The sequence below is a fragment of the Falco naumanni genome, chromosome 4 (assembly GCF_017639655.2).
Source record: "Falco naumanni isolate bFalNau1 chromosome 4, bFalNau1.pat, whole genome shotgun sequence".
In the NCBI taxonomy this organism is placed as follows: domain Eukaryota; kingdom Metazoa; phylum Chordata; class Aves; order Falconiformes; family Falconidae; genus Falco; species Falco naumanni.
The window spans coordinates 13,221,738-13,235,339 of NC_054057.1; the positions used below are offsets into that span (position 1 = coordinate 13,221,738).

Sequence of the window (13,602 nt, forward strand, 5' to 3'; positions counted from 1 at the left end):
CTTACTTTACACACTAATTGCTGTAATAACTGTGACACTATTGTTGTCCATACTACTTTAGACTGCAGGGAGGTTATAATTCGGTTATAATAGTTTAAAACAACTCTTTTCTATACCAATGACACAGTTGGCTGTTTTCATTTAGTATGTTATATTTTGGAATGCACAAATAATTTATTTAAATATAGGTATATACAAATACCAGGATGGAAAAACTCTACAGAATTCAGTACAATGGCTGCATGCAGTGGGAATGACGCTATGATTTGCTTCATAGGCATGGAGTATGAACTGAAAACTAGGAAAAGTTTTGACGGTGTGCAGAAAATCCCATCACCACATTGAAGGATCTTCAAACCTGCAATACACATTATGAATAAAAAAAAAACAAACAACAAAACAAAACAACAACATTAAACACATTTTAAAACCCCTTCTGAAAAATATGAAGTTAGAACTACCTAGAATTTTCATTTTAATAATAGCAGCAGTAAGGAATACATCAAAGCAGAGGCATTATGGATGGCCAAAAGTCTATGCATTGGTACCAGAACTTGCCCCTCCATACTGCTGCCCTGGTGCAGTGTTTTACACCACTGAAACTCACTGCAAAACTGCTTTATGCCATCAAGTAGCACTTCATGAAAACCAGCTAAAAAACTATGTTCTGTTGAAATACAAATACTTTTAAAGAGACACTTTTTACTCTAACTCAGGAGTAAACAATTTCCAAAGAACGTTCACCGAGCCAAACAAAATCGTGTCATGCTGTAAGCACCTTCAAACAAAACTGAGGTTCACAACCAACATCCTAAAATACTATCGCGGTATTCCACTGCTCAATCTCAAATATCTGAAATGTGTTGAAAAAAGCGCTGAGGGCAGGATTTGATCCAGAGGTACTCTGCTTGTGAACAGCTGCTCTGGCTACACAGAGAGTAAGTCAACAGGTGGGAGAACATGGAGATGCACCAGGGTAAATGCATTTGCCATAATTCTTCCCATCTAAAAGCTGGGCATCTAGTCTTGATTAAACATCTAGTCTGCCTCCACAATCACTGGAGACCGTGACACAGACACCGTGAGAGGGAAGTTGACACCCTGTCCATTTTACAATGGAAGGCTCATTTTGGAGATACCCAACCCTTCGACTGACTGCAAATGTAGCCTAGACTACTACTTCCCTCTGTGTCCTAATTTTCAAAGAGGCAATGTTAAGAGAGATGCATCCTGTTATTGAGTATTAAATATTTTCTCATGACTCCACAAGATCAGAAGCATGCCACATCCTGTTTTTGTCATAAGAACTTACTTGCACTCAGGTTAAGGTGCCTTCTTTTTTTATTCCTTCCTATTTTTCTAACTAGTTTCTGTAAGAATCTCTAAGCTTTCTTCATAGGGTCAGTCATACACCTAGGCTGCAAAATACTTTGGGGCATATTTTAGTCAGCAAAAGTGAAATGCCAAACCAGGCCAGCCAAGCTGAATACAATTAAGTTGTTTATTAGTACCTCAGTGTTTAGTTACAAAGTTCAGTTCCCGAGAACTCATGAAATACGTCTCTTCATCACTGCTTCACTGAGCGCAAATTACATCTGCTCCATAACTGGCTGCCTATATAACTGTTTCTAAACATTTACCTCATTAATTTAAGTTCAGAATAATACCAGCCTGCCTTTTATTCATCCAGCCTTTCTTCCTCCAGGAGGAAGGCTTAGGCAGCTGTGTTGTACCTGGGCATGTCTGCTGTGTGTCCAGCTGTCCCACCCCTGCGTGGCTCCCCTGACTTCCCCACCAGCTTTCAAACCCTCTGGACAGTTTCAACCAAGTCAGAGTGGTACAGGTAACTCAGAGATACTAAGTTCCTTATGTGCCATGAAACACTGGGCTGGGTAGAAAGGAGATTTAATTATGTCCTCACATGGAGGAAAAAGCTAGAGCAGGGTTCAGAATTGATGCAGGGTTTTATCCTAGAAAACTAGACGTCATTGTTCCCAGTACTCCCATAATTGTCATCGATGAATGACAGATACCATACTCAATTTAAAGTGCTGTTACAGGGGGTATGAAATAGAAATCTGTTTCTCATCAATTCTTGATCTTAAATGCAGACTAGTTTGTTATTTTGCTCATGAGTTTTTCTCCCTGGTGTGTTATAAATAGCATTATTGAAACAATAATAATAACAACCATGAAGTTTTGTTATGAAGGGGTGAAAATAACAGAGAGTATTAAGACTTTGTGCTACCCTGTGTGTTGCCTCAAATTCACGGCAGCGGAAATTTCCCATTATGTGAGGGCTCTGCCTTGTCATTACCAAACAGAAAATAGTCTAATACATTTCACTGCGCTCCATGCAGTTTTTTACATAAGCATCTGCAGAGAAAAGTGCATCCCCACAGCTGCGGTTAGTCATCAAACCATAAGTCAACGGTCTCTCTATGCACAAGTTCCACAAGTCTCATTTGTGGACAGCCTCCCTTGATGGCAGTAGAAATTTTCGTCACCTTTCAGCAACAAAATCATGCCCCAACTTCAGTGCTACAGACTATTATGCTTAAGTATTTAGCTAGTCTAACTGAGCTTTTGCACAGCTCATGAAAGTGCAGAGCATTTGCTTGTAGACTCCCGAGATGACTACTGCATAAAATGTTTATTTCTGCAGTAGAAGTATTATCAGCAAACTTCAGGCTATCAGTGAAGACTTAAACTGAGTTCATTCATGCTTGATTGTGAGCAAAATCAAACCCAGTATTTTCTTTCATGAGCCAAAACTCCCCTGCATCTTACTTTTTTAACATACTTACTTTTCAGCTGCGTAAATTGTAGTCACTATTACAGTATCTTACATTATAGCCGAAGTGTCATTACCTAACTAGATAAATACAGCATGCACATTTGAAACCCCACTGTTGCTTGAAATACCAGTGTTATTTCAAACCAAGAGCAAATGGAAATATAAAGGCCTTTTTTCCCCTTTGTAAAATATTGGGTACAAAACCAATGTGAAATACTGTATTTTAAAGACCAGTCACTGCCGTGCATTTGTGCATAAGTTATGTGCGTGCGTATTCACCACTCGCACATCTTTAGAGGAACCAGTCTGAGCAGCAAATGAGTAGAAATATGCCAGCTTTGGTGCTCCAGTATGTAAGGAATCATCATCAGGCACTGGCACACAATTCTGCGTAATAAAGTCCAGTATGGGGAAGCATTGTGGGAGTGCTTCTCCTCCTCCACACAGCAGGTATGGTGTGCTCCCAAAGTCAGGAAACGAGGAGTTCGGGCTATATTATATCCAGTAAGGCATTTCTTGCATTCATAGGTGGTGCTAGCTCTTAACAAAAAGGGAATTAATGTTTTTTAAGGACATGTTTACCCAGCTGTTGGTGGCATATGTTTTCTCCCCGTGAAACGTATTTACTGATAACAAATGAAACTGTTAAATCTAAATGAGAAGCGAAAGCCTCCACAAAACCTATTCATACATACCTGGATCTGGGAATATTTTCTGTGCTTTCCCTCAACAAGAGGTCTGAGATCAGTGTCTCTGGGCTTGATCTCTTTCCATATCTAAGGAAAGATTTAAAAAAATAATTTTTTTTATATGTCAGTTTTTAAAAATGAAGACTAGACACAGAACCATTAGTCATTTTTTTCAGAAAAAAATGACTAGAGCAGACATAAATACAGCTTTCCAGCAAGTACTTTGACTCAACCTGACATAGCCATGTGAGAAAATATTCATTCTTCAGTTTTAATTTTTTCTGTATTTTTCTATATTTTTTCCATAATCATTTTACATCATAGTATCGAGAAACATCAAATATTTCTCAATTTAATGGCTGTTCCTAGATACTCTAGGATCTTGCATCTTATGTGAGCATGAAGGAAGAGGCAGGAAGCTGTGCATGACGTGACCTCCCAGCATGTCATTCTTGCCTACAAACCCAGTTCCATTATCTCATTAACTTTCTTCTTGGTTTAGATGCTACTGTATCCTTCATCAGAAATTAGGTAAATGAAGAGTGGAATTTATCTATTAAGCTAATAGAAAACAAAACTCGGTTTGCCAAGTAATCGGCCAAGATAGCTACTACATTTGGGGCTGCCAAACGCATAGCGCATTAGGTCCTAAAAACTAAGCTACCCAAGGTGATCATCACTCTTGAACTACATGTCTATAGAAAAGAAAGCCTCCTGATTCAGAGCTCTGTTAAATGGGATATCACTGGCTGCCTTTGTCCTGTATCGCTACACAGCAGCTGTCTTTCCATTATTATTTTTTTTTTAATTTGTTTTTTGAAATCCTGGATACTATACATTGCTTAACAGTTAAAAAGTACTGTGGTTCCTGGTTCTTGGGAAAGAATTTGCTCTGTTTTCCTGAGAGAACAGAAGCGACAATGAGCAGCCAGCGTGGCAGACATTTCATCACTATAAGGATTCATTAGCCTGAGAGTGGTAACTGTAAGCAAACGCTCCTTGGTTGGAAAGAATTAAGATCATGGTTTGTAACTTGTTTATGTAATTAGTCTGAATCACAAAGTACATTAACAGATAAAAGCTTTGTGAATGCCTCTTGAGTGGAATTCTGATTCCAGAGAAATCAAATGTGTAATTAAGGACTTACATTTTATCCGTTACTATCAAGATTATGTTTCTCCAATGACTTAATCTAAATTTAAAAGAAAAAAACCCCACCTTCCAAAACTATATTTAAAAAGCTAGCAGTTTTGCCTGTTGATGGCATAACTTCCTGGGAAGTGGAAACATACCTCACTTCTCAATCATTTTATTCAACTCTGTATTTTTTACATTGCCGTAATCATTTTAGTACATCACCTGTGCTCCAGAAAGATAAAGCATCAGTTTCAGAAACTTAATTTCTTAATCTAAGCTGACTGAAAGCAGGTATCTGAAAAGAACCAGCCAGACATAGTAAAATGCTATTACAATAACGCAATCAAGCATGATGCTGAATCAAATACCTCACACTCCATCACCACAAAGGGATTTATTTCTTTCTAATTCCCTACTCTGATTAACATGGATGTGACCTGGACTTCAACCAAGGGGGAATCCAATTTGCTGTTATCTTAAAGAAATTGATGTAACAAATCAACAACTTGCTCCAACAACTCACACTTGGGCAAAAATCCCACTAATCTCTCGGAAAGTTTTGTCTGAATAAGAAGTAGGTAGCAACCCCCTGGAGTGCAGAGATTTGGTCAAATTATGAAGATGACTGTGTTGGAGAGACATCTTTTATAGGAGTCCCTTCTGTGCTTTGGTTAGACCTGTGCTGGATGGACCTACCATGTCCTCACACGGCAAAGCTGCATGCAAGGTGATCGCTGACTGCGACCAACTGGGCTGGCCAAGGAGTGGCCACTCTTCCTATGTCAGGTGCCTAAACCTCCCGTTTGCTCTGTAATTTTGCCACTGGGAAAGAACCATGCCACAGCCATACTAAAAAGAGGGCATGGACAGAGTCCATCTCTTCTTACTGAAGCAAATGCCTTGGGAGATCTTTGCTCCAGCTGCTTCATGGTTTGCTCCTTGCCTTCCCTACCCAGCTCTGAGACCACGTGAATACAGAAAGCTGAGTCTTTATTTGCTGTTTGGGAAACACTTTTATCAAATATCATTGCTATTTTAAAAGAGTGAGGCTCCAAGCTTTGTGAAAATATCTAGTTGGGGTTTATGCTCAGCTTGAGGCATTAAAACCTTTTTTCTGGCATGCTGATAACCCACAGCTCCAGCTGAAGCCAGAGGGATTGAAGAGTGAACACACTTGTTCTTACTAGGAACTTCGTATCTCAGCCTTAGCAAAATCTCAAAGCTTCCTATGAAAACTTGGGCCTTGGGAGGCAAACCCCACCGGTCCAAGGCCAGCAACAGGAGCTGAAGGACCTCAAAAAAGCATCTTGTGGGTCAGATTCAGAAAAATGCCACAAAACCCCCCCGAAGGACTCAGGATCTGCCCCCTTCCCCATTAAAAGGTGTTGGCATGAAGCGGGAGCACCAGCACTCCCCAGGTCAGACACACTTTCAGGTATCTTCTGCCCTGCCTATAGTTCAAGCTCCAGCAGGAAGGGCCTTCCTGATCTGCTGCAGCACAGGAGAGCCACAGATCCACGAACAAGCTACGAGGTACAAGAAGGGAAGGGGGCCTGCTGGCAAGAGGGAGTACAGGCAGCAGCAAGCAGCAAAAGGGAATGTTTCGAGTAAAGATGGGCTCTGAAAAAAGCCCCCTGAACGGTGCAGTAGAGGGGCACGAGGCAAAGACCACAGGACATTTTTGGGAACAGAGGTGAGACTAAAGACACACAGACATCTGCAGGGTAGGAGTCTGCATCTCTGCTGGTTACCTTAGGCTCTCTTTTAAGTTATAAAGACCTGGCACATAAGGAACAAGAGACGTCATCAGAAGCCTGAAACAGGCCTGGTGACCTGTGCCCCACAACTACCTGTTTCCCTCAGATAACCACAAAAGGGTATAAAGCTGATGGACACAGATGTCTGAAGCTAAGTGAGATGGATCTGAAGAGGAAGGACCTCAGAGGAGAGGGGGAGCAAAGCAGCCACATAAAGAGAAGAACAGAAAGAAGGTCTGCAAGGAAGAACCTTCATGGGAGCTGGGGTGAAGACCCTGTGGGTCACAGTAGATCACAGGGGAATGACACTCAAATGCTTGGGTTAGGCCAGAAGTCGAAGCCAGGAGGATGAGCCAGGTTATTCATAACCACAGAAACATCAGATGAACCTGAAGAGAAAAAAAAGCACTGATCTCCTCATCCTTTCCCAAAGCGCTCTTCCTGATCCATCTCACCAGCTGCAGCGACCAGGCTGCAGGCACCAGGTCTGGTGAGAGGCTGAGCGCTGCCGGCTCACACAGCCTCCGGAGGGGCCGGGCGAGCCCCCGGACCCCTCCTCTGCCCCCCCTTACAGGGCTCCCAAGCAGCACCACGCACAAAAAGCAGAGGTAAAAAGCTGTAAGAAGAAAGCACGCTCTGAGCACAACCTCTGAAACGGACCAAATGATTGCCCTTAGACCGGTCCAAAACGCTTCAAAAGTTACTGATTCATTTTGCAAGTGACTGTGTCACTGCTGAAACACAGAACCCCCAGGAGCTCAGTTAAGCTTTACAAACGGAGGAGGCAATTGCTTTATCTTTGCATGGTTAATTCACCACACACTTTTTTTTTTTTTTTTTTTTAGATAACTTCTGTAGTCAACTTTAAAATGCACATCATGAAGTTGCCATTGCAGTGGGTTTTTTCTGCCAGCTTTCTTGTACTTCCAGGTCAATACTGTTCCCTTTAAATATGAGAGCGTGGGTGGGAAATCTAGGTAAAATCTGAAGAAGAAATTTAAATTCTGCATTTTTTTATCAATCAACAGCAATAACAATTTCATTTCAGAACCCAAATCCACACAGAAGAACGAAAGCGGTCGCAGTTTCTGAGTTCTGTACTTGCACCCCAGAAATTACAGAAAAAAAAGCTACACAGTCAATGTTAAAGCAAACATACATGGCACACATCAGTAGTGGAAGCTAAATACAGATGAGAAGGTTCATTTTGTTGCATTTGGGATTTGTTTGTTTGCTTGTTTTTAAACATGACCTGGTTTTGGACAGGAACCACCTTTGAAATCAGAGATGAAAGAAACAAAAGAAGAGATGAGAGATCGGCCTGGAGATCCCACCACATGCAAGGGGAAAAGGCAGCAGAGGACCAGATTATTTTAGCTGTAATCTAAACAAAAAGTTATCCAAGCACAGACTATCACACACAAGCATGCCTTACACATGAACAAGTTGTGAATATTGCTTTAAAAGTCCAAGGCTGAAGATCTGTGGTTTTATCTTCCTCTTCATCTGTGTTATGCTATTAGTGCACTGGCAGGCAATGTTATGGGTTTGCGGGAAAGCTCTCGCTTACACAACAGCCTGCCTTCTAATTTAATTCTTCAGACTTCTAGAGGGGCAAATGAAAGCCTAAGTTTAGACCTCTCATCTGGTTTTGATATTAAACAAATAGATAAATATGTCAAAGCTCTTCTGGGTCGCATTCTGTTCAGGGACCTCAGGGGAAACGTCATCACAGTCTAAACCGGACAGATGCTCCCAAATAAAACAATTTTTTGATAATAATTAGCACTTTTTCCAGACTGGGCCTTTACCTCTACTTTAAAAAGCACAGTCATCCCCAGAAAGCCAGTTCAGAGCCAGGCGGGTTTGGGTCACACTCTTTTCCCTTTCACCTTGAGCTTGGGTTCTTGCTAGTGGTCTCGAGAGGGTTTTTGCTAGGACTAGTTGGCTTTTCAGCACTCGCAGCTGCATCAAGTAGCTGGCAAACCACAAAGCACCTGGATTACCACAACTCCTCAGCAAGGCTAGAAGGACACTTCTTCCTCATCAAAGTCTTCACTAGAGTCAGTGGCAGCAACAGAAGTGGGAAACTGCTCCGACTGCCCTATCTCACTCTCTCCAGCTCCCAGCTTAGGTGTGTTTTCTCTCCCTTTTTTTTTTTTTTTTTTTTTTTTTTGGGGGGGGGTGTCTCCCCATACACTCTGCCCTGTAGTTCATGCTCTGCCTGGCAGCCTGGCTGTACGAGGGGTAGAGAGGGCTGAGAGGGCAGAGGCAGCATCAACCCCTGCCCCTTCTGCCAACTTGGGTGGTGGAAATTCAGCTCCAGACCCAGAGCCAACTCAGGGGTGCGTGGCTGTCACTCTCTAAAGGGAAGGAATCTGTGTGCCACAGTCTTTCCCCGTGTCAGTGGGGGAGGCTGGGCAAGGCACCCCGGCGCACCCCGCTTCCCTCCCCTGACCCTCGCCAAGGAAACGGGCAGCCCGGGGGGTGGGAAAAGGGGATGCCGGCCGGGCCGCTCTGCCTACCTCTGCCGGGTGATGAGGTTGATGTAGTGCCTCAGCGCCGAGTAGTATCTGGCCATGTCCTCTGCGGGGGCATCCTCGCCGGGGCTGTCCGGTTTGGAGGGGTACGCCTCTGTCAGCGTCCCCAGGCAGACCAGCAGCGACAGGGCGAAAGTCAGCACCGACACCCACAGCCTCACGGTGCCCTGCATCTGCACGGCGGGGAGGGAGGGAGGGAGGGAGGGAGGGAGGGGAGGGGATGCGCTGTCAGCACCTGCCCCGACGGCGGGAGCAGCGCGGCCGCCCCAGCGCGCCCCAGCCCGGCCCGGCCCGCCCGCTCCCCCCGTGCCCGTGCCCGTGCCCGCCCCGTCGCGGCACTCACGGCGGCGGCTGCAGCGGAGCGGCTCTCGGCTCAGCGAGGCGCTTCTGCCCGTGCGTCGGGGCTCCCGAGTGCGGGGCTCCGTGCCTCGCCGGGGTGTTTTAAGGCTTCCCCGGCAGGCAGGAGGGGCCTCGGGCGATCACGCCTCGCCGGCTCCGGTCCCCCCCGCCCCGCTCCCGCCTGCCCCTGCCCCTGCCCCGGGAGCGGTACGGCGGCTCCGGCCGGGCGGGGCCGGGCGGGACCGAGGGGGCGGGCGCTGCCGCTGCCCCCCCCGCCGCCCGCGCGCCGCCCCCGCCGCCCCGGCAAATCCCACCCGCGGGCCGAGCCGGCCGCTGCCCCCGGGCCCTGCACCAGCCCCTGCCCGGCCCCGCGTGTCCCGGCCCCGACCGCCCGTCTTCGCGGCCGCCCGGCGCCGGCAGGGGAGGGGGAGCGAGCGTGGGGAACGATTTACCCCGCTCCTGCGGCGCCGGAGCGGCCCCAGGCTCGAGCTCCTGAGCAGGGATGCTGCCGCACGAGAAAGCGAGACCGTCCGGGGCAACGAAAAATGCCAGACCGGTGCCCCAAGCTCAGACATCGGGCTTAGCGAAAGGGTCGGTCCTGAGGCTTAGCTGCCCGGGCCTGGCAGCAGAGCCGCAGCGGTGAAACCGTTCCTCCCTCCGTGCCCACTCTGCCGGGGAGACCCTCTGCACCCCTGCCCGGGGCTACCTCCCGAGTGGCTTTTCTAAAGTGACTTTATGCTGGTTTATTTCTGTGCCTGAGCCACAGACCAGAGAAAACAGCCCACCAATGCCATGGGATCACCACAGCCTTTCCAGTAGCTGTCCTGGCCCAAGGGAACCGCTCCGAATCCGGGAGACAGCAACTTCTCCCAGCAACATGGGACTACAGGGTCTGATCCGGCCCAAGTGCCACATTTACATGTTTCCCTGAACTTATCCAGGCCCAGAGTCAGCGGGGAGAGCTGGGCACGCTGACAGCGAGCTGATCCCTCGCCCGACCGAGGTCTGCGGTAAGCAGGGTGGGCATCTCCTGGCGCCGTACCTTCCTCCACTGGCTGCAGCAGCAGCCCAGGCAACCAGGCTGGACCAGACACCTGAGCACCAGAGTGCCTGACACTGGGTAGGACAAATCCAACCTAAACAAAGTTTCAGAATTTGTTGAAGAGTTTTGTGGAGTTGAAAACTATTCATACGTATTAGTGAAATTCAGTTTTAGAAACAGGTAATCTGATTAGCATCTTGATGACCAATGACTAATTCCAGTTGGAATGACAAATCATGACTCCGATCATATCTAATTTTTACTTCAGGTTGAAGGTAAAATAACAATCACCCAAGTAAGAACATTAGACATACTGACAGAAAGCTTCAAGGCATATTCTAAAATTATATTGTACATACGTTACTGTAAATGTAGTTATTAATTTCTGTAGTCATTATCATATGCAGTTATTGGCTTAATAATAATCCAGCAGATTCTGAAAAACAATATTCAGTTCACAAAAGCAAACCATTTTCATCACTCCAGGAAGAGAATCTCAACATTATCTGAAAAAAAACCCCAAACAAACCCTAGCAAATAAATAGGTCTTGCGGTGTATGAGGAAGCTCACTAGACTATATCCATTTCAAGCCATGGAAGCAAAGAAAATTCCAGAGCTCTTAACATCAAGCGATATTTTGAAATCCTCATGACTCCACAGTGCACTGGCCACAGACCTTACAGCAAGATTACAGGCTGCCTTTTATCACATCCTGAGTGAAGAATTTAATGTGTGTGAATAATTTTCCATGCCACAGCCAGCAACTCGAGCTCCTGATTTCAGCAGATCTGCGCAGAGGGTGACATCACGTCTTACACAGTGGCCTCACTGCATCCCTGCCTTCCCTGTCCTCCCACCAGCAGCAATCCTGCGCGTTCCGTGTTCGCACTGCCCTCACGTTGGCTCAACAGAAGCAGCTGATCTGACAGCCTGATGCCTGCAAATGCCCTCCAGGGCGACTGTGCTTCCAACACTTTCCATCTGCCATGCTGAATCCAATAACCTGCCTAATCCAAAGCTTGCACTGATCCAGTTTATCAGCTTTTAAGGGGTGTAGGGGACAAGCAGTCACCACACTGGGGACTGAAGCATCTGGGAAGGTGTGCCACACTGACAGCTCTCACCAGTTTCAGCCTGATTCTGCCACAGCCATCTCCCACCAGCTCACAGGAATTGCAGGTGACTTTCTCACCGTTAAACTCTTTCACCACTTGTAAGTGAGATTGCTTCTCTGCCACTAGCACCACTATTTTTACACTATCAACCTTCAAGGCAGCTCAAAGAAAGAGGAATAAGACTAGCAAGCAGAGCAAGATAAACATGAAGTCTCCCATCTACATGCTTACTTGGGCTATAAGGAGGCAACGACATTCCCTCATCGTGGGTATGTCTGTATCGCTTGACGTGTCATGCTGCCACGTCTTGGCACAGGCCACCACCACGGCAGTCGGCTGTCAGCATCTCCAGAAACCCTGGATGAATCCCTGCCCTTTTCCTAGTGGTGAGGTATGAGCAGGATGCTGCTCCCTCCAAGGAAATGATTGACGAATCACACCTGCTACGTCCCTCTACGAAACGCTGGGTCTGGAGCACCAGCTCCCCACCAAAACAAGGCACAGACCATACTACCAGTCAGTTTAGTTTGCTTCACAGCTTGAGGAGTGAAGGAAACCTTCACTTATGCATGAGGAGGAATCAAATTTGCCTCCCATACAAGACAGCAGCTCCTGCAACCGCAGGCTGCTTGGCAGGGTCTGGGAAGAGGTTTTCTTGCCTACAGTACTGTGATCCAAATCAACTCATCTGTTGGGTCTTACCTTTGGATGAAGTAGCATCTCCCAGCTTGTGCTGAATTTGGACTCATGCCCCTATTCTGAGTGGCCGAAAGGTTTATGAGATGTCAGACCTTACCACTCTCACTGCACCTCCAGAATAACACTTCTTTCTGCACAGTTCCAGCGTTTAATTTGGGAAACTCAAAACGCTGAGCCAAAATTTTGATCACCCTGCTTTCCATAGTGCCTATTTCTGTAACGGTATTGAGGTTCAGCTCCAGGTGTGTGCTTATGCTCCATTTCATCGTTTAAGATGAAGCATACACCTCAGAGCTTTCTTGAATCCAGAAACTTTTATGTTTGGAGCCACTCTCTAAATTATTACAAAAATTTCCTCTCCTTCTGTTTTGAAACACTGAAAATTCATACAGGCTCATCCAGTTGCTACCATAAAATATACATTTTAACATAGATAAAATATATTTTGGATACATAACATGATCATCAGTATAAACCCAACACAACGTTCATAAATTGAAAAAAGAATCCCTATACCTAAAGTTACACACATATATAGGCTCCGGTATACCAGTGAGACAGAGTGTTCCTGGATCTCAGTGATCTTAATGGGTGTTTTACAAGTGGTTTCCAGCGTCGAGGTCTCCTGCATCTTTGATGATGCCTGTTGATGATAACTCTACGTGGATGCCTGCCCAGTGTTACTGTCCTCACATAAAGCAGGCAGGCATTTGTATTCTGGCAAATGGCAGGGCTGCACTTCCCACAGGCAGCTTTGGGCTGGGCTATAAAGGCGGACAAGAAGACAGCCGGGGTAGTTGGAAAGAAATGAGTAAGGCTCAGAAGAGCTGATGAAGAAAAAAAAAAAAAAAGGTGGGAAGAACAGAATGGAGTTCAAGAATGCAGCCTGGGAGAGAGCAGAAAGGCACAGGCATAGCTTAAATATGGCAGTACTTAGATATCCACGTTTTTAATTTGCCAAATAGTATGGGCTTGCAAATGTGCAACTCTTGGCTACACTATAGTGAAGCAATCAAGAGCTTGAAGAGTATTTAACTGCGTACAGAGAGAAAGAAGGGCATTTCAAAGCCCTGAGCAGGTATCAATGACAGGTACAGCGTCAATAGGAAAAAAGTGAAAAGGAACATGACAATCAAATTTTGCCTGTGTTTTAGTGTCATGACATTTAAAGATTCAATAGACAGCTGTTTAGCCTACAAATTTCAGACTACGCTAAGAATGGAAAGACTTCCAAGATATCAACAAGTAAGATGATAGTGTTCTACAAACAGCATAAATGTGAAAGAAAATTCAGGTAATTTATTAATGGTAATATATACAATTGCATTAAACAGGGGCATGATATTTGCCTTAACTAAAATGAAATTTAGTGTGATTAACTTGGGACAGAATATTATTTATAGCATGCTTTCTGTGGTAGGCACGGGATTAAAGCTGTTCTTTATTATTACAAATACACATAATATCATTTTCTCGCTATAACAGT

The 13,602-nt window shown here is 45.5% G+C and overlaps 1 protein-coding gene across 1 annotated transcript; it reads right to left on the minus strand.

Annotated features, from left to right (window-relative positions):
* Positions 1-66: 66 nt before the first annotated feature.
* NPY (neuropeptide Y) lies at positions 67-9,439 on the minus strand. The gene is made up of 4 exons (XM_040592033.1): positions 9,264-9,439; positions 8,906-9,093; positions 3,493-3,573; positions 67-358 (listed from the first exon to the last, which is right to left on the minus strand). The coding sequence occupies exons 2-4, from the start codon at positions 9,091-9,093 to the stop codon at positions 334-336; spliced, it is 294 nt and encodes a 97-aa protein (XP_040447967.1). The 5' UTR covers positions 9,264-9,439; the 3' UTR covers positions 67-333.
* Between the last annotated feature and the right edge of the window lie 4,163 nt (positions 9,440-13,602).